This window comes from Manacus vitellinus, unplaced genomic scaffold (genome assembly GCF_001715985.3).
Source record: "Manacus vitellinus isolate BGI_N305 unplaced genomic scaffold, ASM171598v3 scaffold_14_pilon, whole genome shotgun sequence".
Lineage (NCBI taxonomy): Eukaryota > Metazoa > Chordata > Aves > Passeriformes > Pipridae > Manacus > Manacus vitellinus.
Window position 1 is genome coordinate 17344779 of NW_021939063.1, and position 11884 is coordinate 17356662.

At 64.7% G+C, this 11884-nt stretch overlaps 2 protein-coding genes across 2 annotated transcripts in view; both read left to right on the forward strand.

Moving 5' to 3' along the window:
* Positions 1-4935, forward strand: MON1A (MON1 homolog A, secretory trafficking associated). Its single transcript, XM_018068611.2, has 6 exons — positions 1-50; positions 1152-1293; positions 1534-2001; positions 2184-2949; positions 3045-3192; positions 3629-4935. The coding sequence occupies exons 2-6, from the start codon at positions 1167-1169 to the stop codon at positions 3767-3769; spliced, it is 1650 nt and encodes a 549-aa protein (XP_017924100.1). The 5' UTR covers positions 1-50; positions 1152-1166; the 3' UTR covers positions 3770-4935.
* A 1877-nt stretch (positions 4936-6812) lies between these two features.
* Positions 6813-11884, forward strand: part of MST1R (macrophage stimulating 1 receptor) — a 7547-nt gene continuing 2475 nt past the window's right edge. Inside the window, exons 1-11 of the mRNA XM_029958357.1 lie at positions 6813-8041; positions 9234-9422; positions 9502-9627; positions 9703-9873; positions 10067-10236; positions 10326-10503; positions 10604-10749; positions 10865-11023; positions 11220-11313; positions 11420-11644; positions 11726-11872. Of these exons, the coding sequence (XP_029814217.1) occupies positions 6821-8041; positions 9234-9422; positions 9502-9627; positions 9703-9873; positions 10067-10236; positions 10326-10503; positions 10604-10749; positions 10865-11023; positions 11220-11313; positions 11420-11644; positions 11726-11872 (2826 nt within the window). The 5' untranslated portion in view covers positions 6813-6820. The remainder of the gene's footprint in view (positions 8042-9233; positions 9423-9501; positions 9628-9702; positions 9874-10066; positions 10237-10325; positions 10504-10603; positions 10750-10864; positions 11024-11219; positions 11314-11419; positions 11645-11725; positions 11873-11884) is intronic.

An 11884-nucleotide genomic window follows, 5' to 3' on the forward strand; every position in this document is an offset into this window, starting at 1 on the left:
TTAGGCCGTGCCCGGGGGGCTGCGGGGCGGCCCTGGGAGGAGCCGCGGAGGTGGGTCCCCGCGCGTTGTCCTTTGCGAGGGGTCCCGGGCCTGGGTCGTGTCGGGGCTGTGGGAGCGGTGACACCTCAGCGCTGGGGGGTGAAGGGTCACGGTGGGTCCGTGCTGGGCCGAGGGAGGGTCCTGGGGTGAGCCTCGCCCTCGGAACGGTCAGCAGGGTGTTGGGGAGAGGTGAGGACGGGGCCCTGATGTGCTCCCCAGAATCCTCCAGGGCTGTCACAGGCTCCCCCAGGGCAGGACGGAGCTCTGACCAGCTCCCCAGCACCCTCCAGAGCTGTCACAGGGCTTTGGGGAAAGGGTCCGGCTCCCCTAGTTGAGGACGGGGCCATAATCTGCTCTAGGGCTATCACAGGATTTTGGGGGAGCTCGAGCTCCCTCGGGTGCAGCGTTACCTGATGCTGGGTGTGGGAGCAGGAGGTGTCCTGGAGCACAGGGCAGAGCCGGCGCTCCATGAACTTCCCCCCCAGCCAGTTTCGGAGGCACAGGCTCCCAGCCAGCCTGCCTGCCTCCTGTTGCTTTCAATTGTGCTCGCTTTTGGGCCGGTTTTCCCCCGGGGAAGGAAGGAAGGAGCTGGGCTGGAGGCACAGCCGGCTCTGCCCGGGAGAGCTGGGGCTGTAGAGGACACCCGGCTCTCGGTGACGCCATCGGTGCCGGCTCAGCAGGAGTGTCACCAGCCTGGTCCCATCGCAGCCACCTAATCCAGGCCAAGAAGGGTCATAAAACCCGCCCTGTGCAAACATGAGGCCTCTGGGATCGCGGGTGTGCGGGACTTGCCCCATCCAGGACTGTGTCCCTTCCCCCTCGCTGCCAGGACCGGCACGGGGAGGCTGAGCGGCTTTCACGGGGGAAATTGGGGCCAAGCCTGGATGAAAGGTGCCGGGGCCAGGGGACTGGAAAGAGCTGGGGCTGCGTGAGAGAGGAAATCTTGCTGGATTAGAGCAGCTTTCCTGACGTCTCACCGGGGCTCGGTGCTGCCTGCTGAGCCAGCAGGATCAGGCCGCGGGTGCTGCCATGGTCCTTCTGGACAGCAGAGTGTTTCAGGACCCGCTGTGAGGGTGAGAGGACACAGAGGTGACACTGTGGGTCACATACAGGTCCTGCCCCGAGGAATGGCTGCAGATGTCCACAAGAAGAAGAGCTGGGAAGTGCCCAATGGGTCCCTGGCACCAGGAGATGGGCAGCACACGGAGCGGTCCGAGAGCCCCACGCCGGGGCTGGCGCAGGGCACGGAGCCAGGTATGGGGCACAGCTCAACCCGGGGGAAGAGAAGGGGGGGAAAAGCAGGTCCTCATGTGGGCTGGGCCCTCTGCAGCCCCTCAGGCAGGAGGAAACAGGCCCACTGGCAACTCCGCACGAGCAGGACCCACACCCCAGGGTGCTGCGGGATGGGGAGAGGAGGCAGGTCCTTGTCGTTTTTGCATCCTCTGCCCAGCGTGGGGGACACATGGACAGATGCTGCATGGCCCGTTATTCCAGGGGCGGGCCAGGAGGGAGCCATGTTTGTGCACACCCGCTCCTACGAGGACCTGACGAGCCCCGAGGACGGGGCAGCCGTGGCGCGGAGCCCGGAGGAGCGGCGAGGGGAGCCGGGGGAGCAGAGCAGCATGGAGCAGATCAGCAAGGACTTCAGCGAGCTGAGCACGCAGCTCACAGGCATGGCCCTCGACCTGGAGGAGGAGATGAGGCCGGGCAAGGAGGGGAAGCTGGAGCAGTCCCCGCAGACCCCCCGCCGTGACTCGGTGCTGTCGGGGAAGGAGGAGGAGGACGTGACCATGGACGCCTGGCGCATGCACCGCAAGCACGTCTTCGTGCTGAGCGAGGCAGGCAAGCCCGTGTATTCCCGCTACGGCTCTGAGGAGGCCCTGTCCAGCACCATGGGCGTCATGATGGCCCTGGTGTCCTTCCTGGAGGCCGAGAAAAATGCCATCCGGTCCATCCATGCAGGTACAGCCCTTGGGGGGGGAATGAGATGGGGGGTTCACGACCTGTGTATCTGTGCACCTGCTGCCCTGGGCCACGTTAGCTGTCCCCAGGGGCACATTGGTGCTGGGGGGAGAGCTGTAGCCCTGGGAAGCCAGGCTTACAGGTCTGTCCCTGCCCACCCCCGGGGACTCGCTCCCAAGCAGATGGCTACAAGGTGGTGTTCGTGCGGAGGAGCCCGCTGGTGCTGGTGGCAGTGGCACGCACCCGGCAGTCGGAGCAGGAGATCGCCCACGAGCTGCTCTACATCTACTATCAGATCCTGAGCCTGCTCACCTGGACCCAGCTGAACCACATCTTCCAGCAGAAGCAGAACTATGACCTGCGCCGGCTCCTGGCCGGCTCCGAGCGCATCACCGACAACCTGCTGGACCTCATGGCCCACGACCCCAGCTTCCTGATGGGTGCCGTGCGCTGCCTGCCCCTGGCTGCCAGCGTCCGGGATGCTGTCAGCAGCAGCCTGCAGCAGGCCAAGGCCAAGAGCCTGGTCTTCTCCATTCTCCTCTCTGGGAACCAGCTGGTGTCTCTCGTGAGGAAGAAAGATCAGTTCCTCCACCCCATTGACCTCCACTTGCTCTTCAACCTCATCAGCTCTTCTTCCTCCTTTCGGGAGGGTGAAGCCTGGACTCCTATTTGCCTCCCCAAGTTCAACTCCAGTGGCTTCTTCCATGCCCACATCTCCTACCTGGAGCAGGAGATGGACCTGTGCCTGCTGCTGGTCTCCACAGACCGCGAGGACTTCTTCACCGTGTCCGACTGCAAGCGGCGCTTCCAGGAGCGGCTGCGGCGGCGGGGGGTGCACCACGCCCTGCAGGAGGCCCTGCGCACCCCCTTCTACAGCGTCGCCCAGGTGGGCATCCCCGACCTCCGGCACTTCATCTACAAGTCCAAGAGCTCTGGGCTCTTCACCAGGTGAGGCCCTGGGGAACCATCAGGCCAAGGCTGTGGCGTATGGAATGGGCCAAGCCTCTTCTCCGGGGGGCTAACGGGGTGCCGTGTTCCTGCAGCCCCGAGATTGAGGCTCCCTACGTGCAGGAGGAGGAGAAGGAGAGGCTCTTGGGGCTCTACCAGTACCTGCACAGCCGGGCCCACAACTCTTCACGGCCCCTGAAGAACATCTACTTCACGGGCCCCCGAGAGAACCTCCTGGCGTGGGTAAGGCTGTCAGTGGCTTTTGGTGAGCCTGTCTTTCCTGGTCTTGTGTGGCGGGAAAAGGGGGTGGTGGCAGGACACAGCACCAGCTCCATGGTCCCCAGGGAGGCCTCCAGCCTGTTTGGGGGTGAGCTTGCCCCAGTGTGAGGGAGGGACGGGCAGGGGTAGCAGCAGGAGCTGGTGAATTTCGGCACCAAGGGCTGTGCTATGTGCTGTCATGAACTCAGTGCTGTGGAGAAAACCCACTCTGGGTGCAAACTCCGGGGTTTGGTCCTCCCACTTCTGAGCAAACCAGATGCCACCCATTTAGGGTACCACCTCATGTCCCTGCACTGGAGCTCCTGTGCCTATTCCCAGTAGCCCATGGTGGGAAGATGCAATGCCAGCTCCAAGTGGTGCACAGTCCTGTTCCCAGCACGTATCCCATTCCTTCTCCCAGGTAACCAACGCCTTTGAGCTCTATGTATGCTACAGTCCCCTGGGGACCAAGGCCGGTGCCATCAGTGCTGTCAACAAGCTCATGAAGTGGATCCGCAAGGAGGAAGACCGACTCTTCATCCTCACACCCCAGACATACTGATGGGCATCACCCTGGGCGTGCTGCCAGCTGGGAGAGAGCCCCCGCTGTGCTGGGGAGCCCATTCCCAGGGATTCCCAGGCCATGTGTCTGGGGGAGAGGGCATGGTGGGATCCCAGAGCACAGAGAAACCCCCCTGTGGGACTGTCCAACCCGAATGTTAGAGAGGTGGGGTGCACGGGGGAAGGGAAAGGGGTGAGCAGGACTTTCTCAGCTGCAGGCAGTGCCCCAGCTGGGGGGCTGCCCTTCCTCTGTGGTCCCCCGGCTCTGTCCCTGGAGTGGGGCTGCTTGGTACCCTGGGTTGCTGGAGGGGAGCAGAGGAGCAGAGCCCCCAGGTCCTGCTGCCTGTGCCTGCCATCTCCTCTGGCATCCTGTGGCTGTGCCAAGGGTGAGGGTCCCCAGGGGAGAGGTGGGAACCCCAGTGCTGCTGTGCCCGCAGATGGTGGGTGACACTACCCAGGCAGGGGACAGGGCTGGTCTGGGGCACACACTGCTCTTCCTGCCCTGGGGGAGCTGGACCTCCCAAGTGCCAGGGAGTCCCTGGCAGTCCCACTGCAGGTTTGCCCCTTTGGCATCTGTATGAGCCCTGACCCTTCCCACTGTGGCTGTGAAAAGGATGTCCCTGGGGATGCTGGCAGGCAGGGTGGGTCAGCCTGCCTCAGCTGGGACAGCAGGGTCCTGCCCACCTCCCCATGAGGACACAGAGGAGCTCCAGAGAGATCTGGGGTGCCAAGGTGTCCATCAGGGTGTTTGTGGGCTCATGGTGCTGGCTCTGGGTAGTGAACCCTAAATGGGCAGCTCAAGCACAGCCCCTGGGAGACCCCGCCGGCACAGGGCCCTGGTGCCCCCCAGCCCAAGGAGGGTCTTCCCCTTGGCACAGGAGCACCTGCCCCAAACCCAGCCCCTTGAGCCAGTTATGCTGAGCTTGCTGCACAGGGGCCACCTACTCCCCAGACATCCCCAGGCACTGGTGTGGGGCTGAGCATCTGTGAACTCCATGTTTTGGGGCTGTCTGGGTAGTGCTGGGGCAGGTGTTTGAGGATGGCACTCTGACAGCAAAGGAGCTGAGAAGGACCCGGCAGGGCTAGCACAGGGATCTGCTCCTGTGTTTATCCTCCTGCCAGAGTGTAATCGCTTGTCTTTGCTCATAAACATTATATGGACCCTAAGTCAAGACTTGTCGCATTCGTTTTTGTCTGCTGGAGTGGGGGGATGACCAAGCTGAGGGGGAAGTTTGGTCCAAGATTGGATACTGTTCAGTCCAGCCCTGGGGACCCGCTGGGAGCCAGGAAAGCTGGCCGGGAGCGGCGTGAGGCCGCCGGGGCTGTGCTGGCAGGAGGCGGCGCTGGCTGGAGACTGGGAGCGGCGAAATCCCCGGGCTGAGCTGGCCGGGGCCAGCTCATGTCGAAACCGAGCCGAGAGGCGCAGCCGGAGGAAGGAGCTGTTGAGTAAGGCCCGGGGCCAACGGAACTGCCGAGCCTTGCACAACGCGGGGCGGGAGCCTGGGAGGGCCGGGGCCGGCCAGGTGGCAGGGACAGGAGGGCTCATTTTCGGAGTGTTCAGGACCAAAGTCCCCGGCTGCGTGAGGCAGCGCCCTGCTCAGCTGAAGGAGAAGTCCATGTGCAAAGGGATCCGCAGCCCCAGGGTCCGAGGGCAGCAGGGCACTTGGAGGGCAAATCCACGTATGGACCGGGATATAAAGCATCTTCCTGCATCCCTGGAAGTGTAGTGCTGGCACTTCCTGCCACCGCGGGGAGGAAAGGGACATGAGAAAGAGAGTGGGCACAACAGAATTAACCCCCACGGCTGCCCTCGCAAAACTTTGGCTGCCTCAGCCCTGCTCTTGTTCCCCGGCTTGGAACCCTGGTTCTGAGCCTGCCACACCCCGCAAAGGCTGCCCCGTTCGCCTGGAAGTGAGCAGCAAACGCGGTGCTAGAGCGGGAGCTTTGGGGAAGCGACAAGTTCGATTCCATGTGTCAGGGTGTAGACCGTCCCTATGGCAAGGGAGCTGGAATCTGTGGGCGAGGGTACCAACATGCCGAGGGTACCAACCCCACCCGTGCCCCGGGATGCCGGCAGCCGCCTCCCAGCCATCCGACGGCCACCCCGACCTGCGGTGGGCACCCCAGGCGCCGCGCCAGCCCTGCCCCCTGTCCCGGTCAAGGGCCTCTGCTCCCATCCGTGTCGCTCTCTGGCACCGTGCCCACCCATGTCTGTCCCCCCGAGGTGCTCAGCGGGCACCCCGAGCTGCGTGTTCCCGAGCACCCCCGTGCCCCCGGGCTGCCCGTGGCTGTGCCGGCCCTCGGGGAGCCCCCGGCGGGGCGGGGGCAGGACCCGCCCGCCCCGTTCCGCTCTGTGCCGTCCCGCCTCGCCCCGCCCCGTCCCACCTCGCCTGCTCCATCCCGGCCCCGCTCCGCTCCGCCCGCCCTGCCCTGGCACGGCACGGCACGGCAGCGCCCAGGTGAGCCCCACGCCGCCTGGCACCTCGGGATCGGACCGCACCGCACGGACGTGGGGGGGGGCAGACGGACCTAACGAGGACTCCGGACCCGGTGAGTCGCGGCGGGGCCGGGTGGAGACCGGGAGTAACGTCGGGGTCCCTGTCTCGGGAGGCTGGCGGGGGCCTTGTCCCAGTCCCGCGGGGATCCCCGGTTCCCGTCGCTGTCCTGGGGGCCTGGCAGGGTACCCATCCCAGTTCCTGGGAGGGGTCATTGCAGGGCAGGGGTGCCCCAGGATGACAGGCGGGGTCTGGAGGTGGCAGAAGGCAGGATTTGTCCCCATGCCACAGGAAGCTTGGCTTCACCTGTCGATCATGATATTTGGGAAGAGGTTTGGTGTGGCCAGTCCTCTCCTGGCAGCACCCCTCATCATCTGGCCCCTGGGGACACCAGCACACCCAGCTGTGGCAGTGCCCAGGGTCCTTGCCTTAAAGCAGTGGGTAAAACCCTTCCTCCTTTATTTTGGCAGATGTGATGGTGGCCCATCCTCTGTGTGTTCCGACCCCACTGGGTGCTGAGCACCATCAATAACCTCACAGCAGTGGCACTGCACAGCATGGGCCTGTTGTGCCTCGTGTGCCTCTGGCTGGTGCTCGCCCTGGTCCCGCTGGGCGCCGGTGCCTGGCAGTGCCCCTACATCCCATTCAGCTCCACCAGGAACTTCTCTGTCCCCTACACGCTGCCTGGCCTCGACGCTGGCAGCCCCATCCAGAACATTGCTGTCTTTGCTGACTCTGATGGTACGGTCGCCGTCTTTGTGGCCGTCCGTAACCGCATCCTGCTGGCCAGTGCCGAGATGCAACTCCTCTCCGTCCTTGTCACCGGCCCGGTGGGCAGCGCCAAGTGTGAGATCTGTCACCTGTGCCCAGCCACCACAGATGGCCCTGAGGACACGGACAATGTCCTGCTGCTGCTGGACCCACTGGAGCCGTGGCTGTACAGCTGTGGCACAGCACGGCATGGGCTGTGCTACCAGCACCAGCTGGAGGTGCGGGATGGTAAGGTGGCCATCACAGCCACACACTGCCTGTACTCGGCCACGGGCAACAGCCCCACATTGTGCCCCGACTGCGTGGCCAGCCCCCTGGGGACCAGTGCTACCGTGGTGGCCACCTCCTATGCCTCTTTCTTCTACCTCGGCTCCACCATCAACAGCAGCGTGGCAGCCCAGTACAGCCCACAGTCGGTGTCCGTCCGCAGACTGAAGGGCACCTTGGACGGCTTTTCGGGTGATTTCCAGTGGCTGACGGTGCTGCCGCGATACCGCGACAACTACACCATCCACTATGTGCACTCCTTTGCCGACGGGGACCACGTCTACTTCCTGATGGTGCAGCTGGAGCGGCCGGGCTCGACCGTGTACCACACACGCCTGGCACGGCTCAGCACCCACGAGCGTGACCTCCGTCGCTACCGCGAGCTCGTCCTCGACTGCCGCTTCGAGTCCAAGCGCCGGCGCCGGCGGCGCAGCGGCGAGGAGGATGCTGAGCGGGATGTTGCCTACAACGTGCTGCAGGCAGCCCACACTGCCCGCCCTGGTGCCCACTTGGCCCGTGACCTCGGCATCAATGACACCGACACGGTGCTCTTCGGTGCCTTCGCCGAGAGCCAGCCGGAGAGCCTGGTGCCACGGGAGAACTCAGCTGTCTGTGCCTTCCCAATCCGCCTCCTCAACCAGGCCATGGAGGAGGGCATGGAGAAGTGCTGTGGCATCGGACACCAGCCACTGCTGCGGGGGCTCAGCTTCTTCCAGCCAGTGGAGTACTGCCCACACAACGTGAGTGCTCTGCCCTGCGCCACGTCCGGCCTGAGGGGCCTGGGGGTCGTCTGGGACATGGGGAGATGGGGACAGCATGCTGGGAAGCGCTGGTAGAGCGGGGTGGATGGTGGGGTGGGGTAGGGCAGGGGGAGAGCAGCATCACCCAGCTGTGAGTCAGCCCAGCAGCCACCCACCACCTATTGCAGGGGCCTTTGTGCTCCAGCAGGCCTGGCCGCACCGAGGAGGAGACGGGGTGCTGGTGGGGATCTGGTTGAACTCCCCACCTCACAAACACATCTCAGCACATGGGCGCACTGCTGCATGCCCTGCACTGGGCTAACAGTCCCTCTCCTGGTGTGGCCTCCCCACAAGCACCGACTCCAGCCCTCGTGGTGACTGTCCCTGGATCCCAGCCAACCTCTCCAGCTTGTTTATGTGGAGGACGGACAGGGAAGCTGCGGGGCCTCGGTGGTCCCCAGAGTGGACGCGTGAGGTGCTGTGAGGTGCTGGCTACTCCTGCCTTGTCCCCCGGGCTCAGCCACCGCCTTCTCTGGGCAAATAAACCACAGGCGGAAGTGCAATTAGTCACCGGGGTTTCTCGTCTGCCGCAGCCGCAGGGCAGGAACACCGTGTCCCAGGTACAAGCCCCGGCATGGCCAGGACACAAATGGGTGGGCGCCCCAGCAGGGCCCCCTCGTCCCAGCACGTGATGTGAGTTTTGGTGTTCTCAGCCAGGCACGGGGCAAGGTGCAGCCAAATCCCCTCCTCTTCCCACACGGAGCAGACAGCTCACTGCCGCTGACTCACTCTGCAGCAGGGCGAGCCCAGGGGGGACCCCAACCCCGTTTATCAGGGGTGTCCAGTGGGGACACCGTGGCTCCTGGTGTCCTCCTTCAACCCCACACCCCCCCCAAGCTCCAGGGGCCAGGGAGGGCTGGGGTTGGGGTGTGCATCCCATAATGCCGGCACCCGATAACCACATCCAGATGGAGTGGGAGGGGAGGACAGGATCTGACGCCACACGAGGGTTGCAGGAGTGGCTGCGGATGTGTTTTTTTCCCCAAAGTTTTCCCAGCCTGGAGGGGAACTTGAGCAGTTTGGTGCTGCCCCAAAATGTCTCACAGCTGGAGCTGGTACCCACCTATGAGAGTGTGGGGAAGTCGGGTTACCAGGACCAGTTTCAAGGCACCCACCCTGTGCTTGGCTGTAGGTGAACCTCTCAGCTCCGGTGATAAACACCAGCTGCTGGGACCAGCCCACCCTCGTTCCCGCTGCCTCCCACAAGGTGGACCTGTTCAACGGGCACCTGGCCCATGTCCTCCTCACCTCCATCTTTGTCACCACCCTGGGGAATGTCACTGTGGCCCACCTGGGCACAGCAGAGGGACGCATCTTCCAGGTGAGATGAGGAGCTGGGTGGGGTGGGGGTCCCAGTGAGCTGTGGGGTGCACTCAGCCCCACATTCTGCCCCACTGCAGATAGTGCTCCAGCGCTCCAGCTCCTACCTCCTGACCATGGCCAACTTCTCCCTGGGGGAGCCAGGGCCGGTGCAGGGTGCCATGGGGTCACAGAGCCACTCGCTGTTCTTCGCTGCGGGCACCAAGGTGAGTGAGGGGCTGGGGGAATAGGGCAGGCACTGAGCCCCACATGCCCCCCTCACTTCCACTCTCCATCCCCAGGTGTGGCGCCTGAATGTCACCGGCCCCGGCTGCCGCCACTTCTCACTGCCAGCGCTGCTGCGTGCCGAGCGCTTCAATGGGCATGTGGCTGGTGTGGGGATGGCGTGCATGCGCCGCCACGAGTGTGCCGGCCCCTGGGTCCAGGACAGCTGCCCACCCGTCCTCACTGACGTAGGTCTGCTCCGCCGTCCCCCTGCTGCCCACAGCTCCCACGCGCTCGGATGGGGAGGGAGGTGGCAAATGGGGTGGTGTGTGGTGGGACCCCCTCCCCATGATGGGTGTTGTGTCCCTCAGGGAAGGGGCTTTCTGGACCTGCAACCATCGCTGGTCAGGGCTCTCAGTGTCATGGGTGCTTCTCCCACAGTTCCACCCCCGGAGCGCCCCGCTGCGGGGTCGGACACGGGTCACTCTCTGCGGCATGACCTTCCGCTCCCACTCGGACCCCGACCCCAGCCGCAGCCCCCCCGCTGCCTACCGAGTGACAGTGGGACAGCGAGGCTGCACCGTGCTGCCACAGGAGATCAAGAGCTACAGGTGTGTGCCGGTGCTGGGAGGGAACAGTGGCAGAGAGGGTTTGGGGGCTGCTCCCTGGCCTGGGCCTGAACCCCAACCCTGTCCTGCAGACCCCTGCCCACCTCCCGCCGCAGGGAGTTTGTGGACGTGCTGGTGTGTGAGCTGGAGCCCGGGGGGCTGGCAGCAGCGAGGGGCCCAGCCAACGTGGTGCTCACTGTGGAGGAGCCCGCCAGACCCTCTGGCTTCCATGTCCAAGGCTCCTCTGCCCTTGGTGGCTTCATCTTCGTGGTATGGTCCTGCACTGGCAGTCACCCCAGCTGCCCCCTGGCAGGGTTTGAGGGGTTTGGATCACCCTGCCACCCATTCCACTTACCCCATCTCTGCTCAGGAGCCACGCATCAGAGCCCTGCACCCCCCGTTTGGCCCCCAGGGGGGTGGCACCCACCTCTCACTCCATGGCGCCCACCTCTCCTCAGGGAGCAGCTGGAGGGTGATGGTCAATGGCTCTGAGTGTGCCCTGACCGGGCAGCCCAGGTATGCCCCTGCCCTGCCCCCACCAGCAAGCACAGTGGGGTCCCTGGCATGGGAACCAGCACAGGGAACCCCTGCAGTCCTGCTGTCCCCCCCAACATGGTTGCTGCATCCCCAGTGACAACGGGACAATTCAATGCACGGCTCCTGCTGCCAGTGGCCTGGGTGCAGCCTGGGTGGCCCTGTGGATCGATGGGGAGGTGTTCCCAGCCCCGCTGCCATTCCAGTACCGCCCTGACCCCTCTGTGTTGGCTATCATCCCCAACTGCAGCTATGAGTAAGTCCAAGGGCTCCCTTCCCTTGGGTGGGGGGACATTCCTGGCTTCCCACTGTGCTGGCTGGCCTGGATGAGCTGCTGGGGATCGCATGCACCCCAGGCACCACACACACCTTGGGGACCACGTGCACCCCAGGGACCACATGCACCCTGGGGATGATATACACCCTGGGGCCCTGATACCTGCCCGTCGTAGGGGCTCGATGCTCACCATCATCGGCACCCACCTGGACTCTGTGTATCGCGCCAAGATCCGCTTTGAAGCCAGAGGTGTGATTACCAAAGCCACAGTAAGCACCTGGGTGGGAGGCCATCACCCCCTAACCCTGCCCTGCCCACCCCAGTCCCCTGGTGGGCATCATTCTGTGCCAGTGCCCAGCATCCCCCTGCCTGCAGGAGTGTGAGGACCCGCTGGCACCAGAGCGGCTGCTGTGCCGCAGTCCAGCCTTCCCCTTCAAGAGCAAGGTCGATGTGCTGGGGAACCTGAGCGTGCTGCTGGACGGCGCTGACGGCCACTGGCTCTTCCACCTCCACTACCACTCCCAGCCCAAGATCTTCCCCTTGAAGCAGGAGGGCGGGCGCTTCCGCCTCAAACCTGGTGATGATGAGATCGAGGTGCACGTACGTGGGGGCAGTGGGGTGAGCCAGGGCAGGGGGTCCCACCGCCAGGACCCCCAAGCTTAGGGCTCTGTGTCTGGGCAGCAAGCGGGCCTGAATGCCTTGGCCACCTGCATGAACATCACCATGACAGTGGGGGGCCGGGACTGCCACCCCAACGTCCTGAACAACGAGGTGACGTGCCGCCTGCCCCGGGAGCTGCACCTGCCCCCCGCTGGGGCCCCCGTGGAGGTAGGCACCCCC

Coding starts and splice junctions, on each gene's coding strand:
- MON1A (XM_018068611.2), top strand. CDS start 1,167: ATGGCTGCAGATGTCCACAAGAAGAAGAGCTGGGAAGTGCCCAATGGG. Junction 2,950..3,044: donor AGCTCTGGGCTCTTCACCAG/GTGAGGCCCTGG, acceptor GTGTTCCTGCAG/CCCCGAGATTGAGGCTCCCT. Junction 3,193..3,628: donor GAGAGAACCTCCTGGCGTGG/GTAAGGCTGTCA, acceptor TCCTTCTCCCAG/GTAACCAACGCCTTTGAGCT.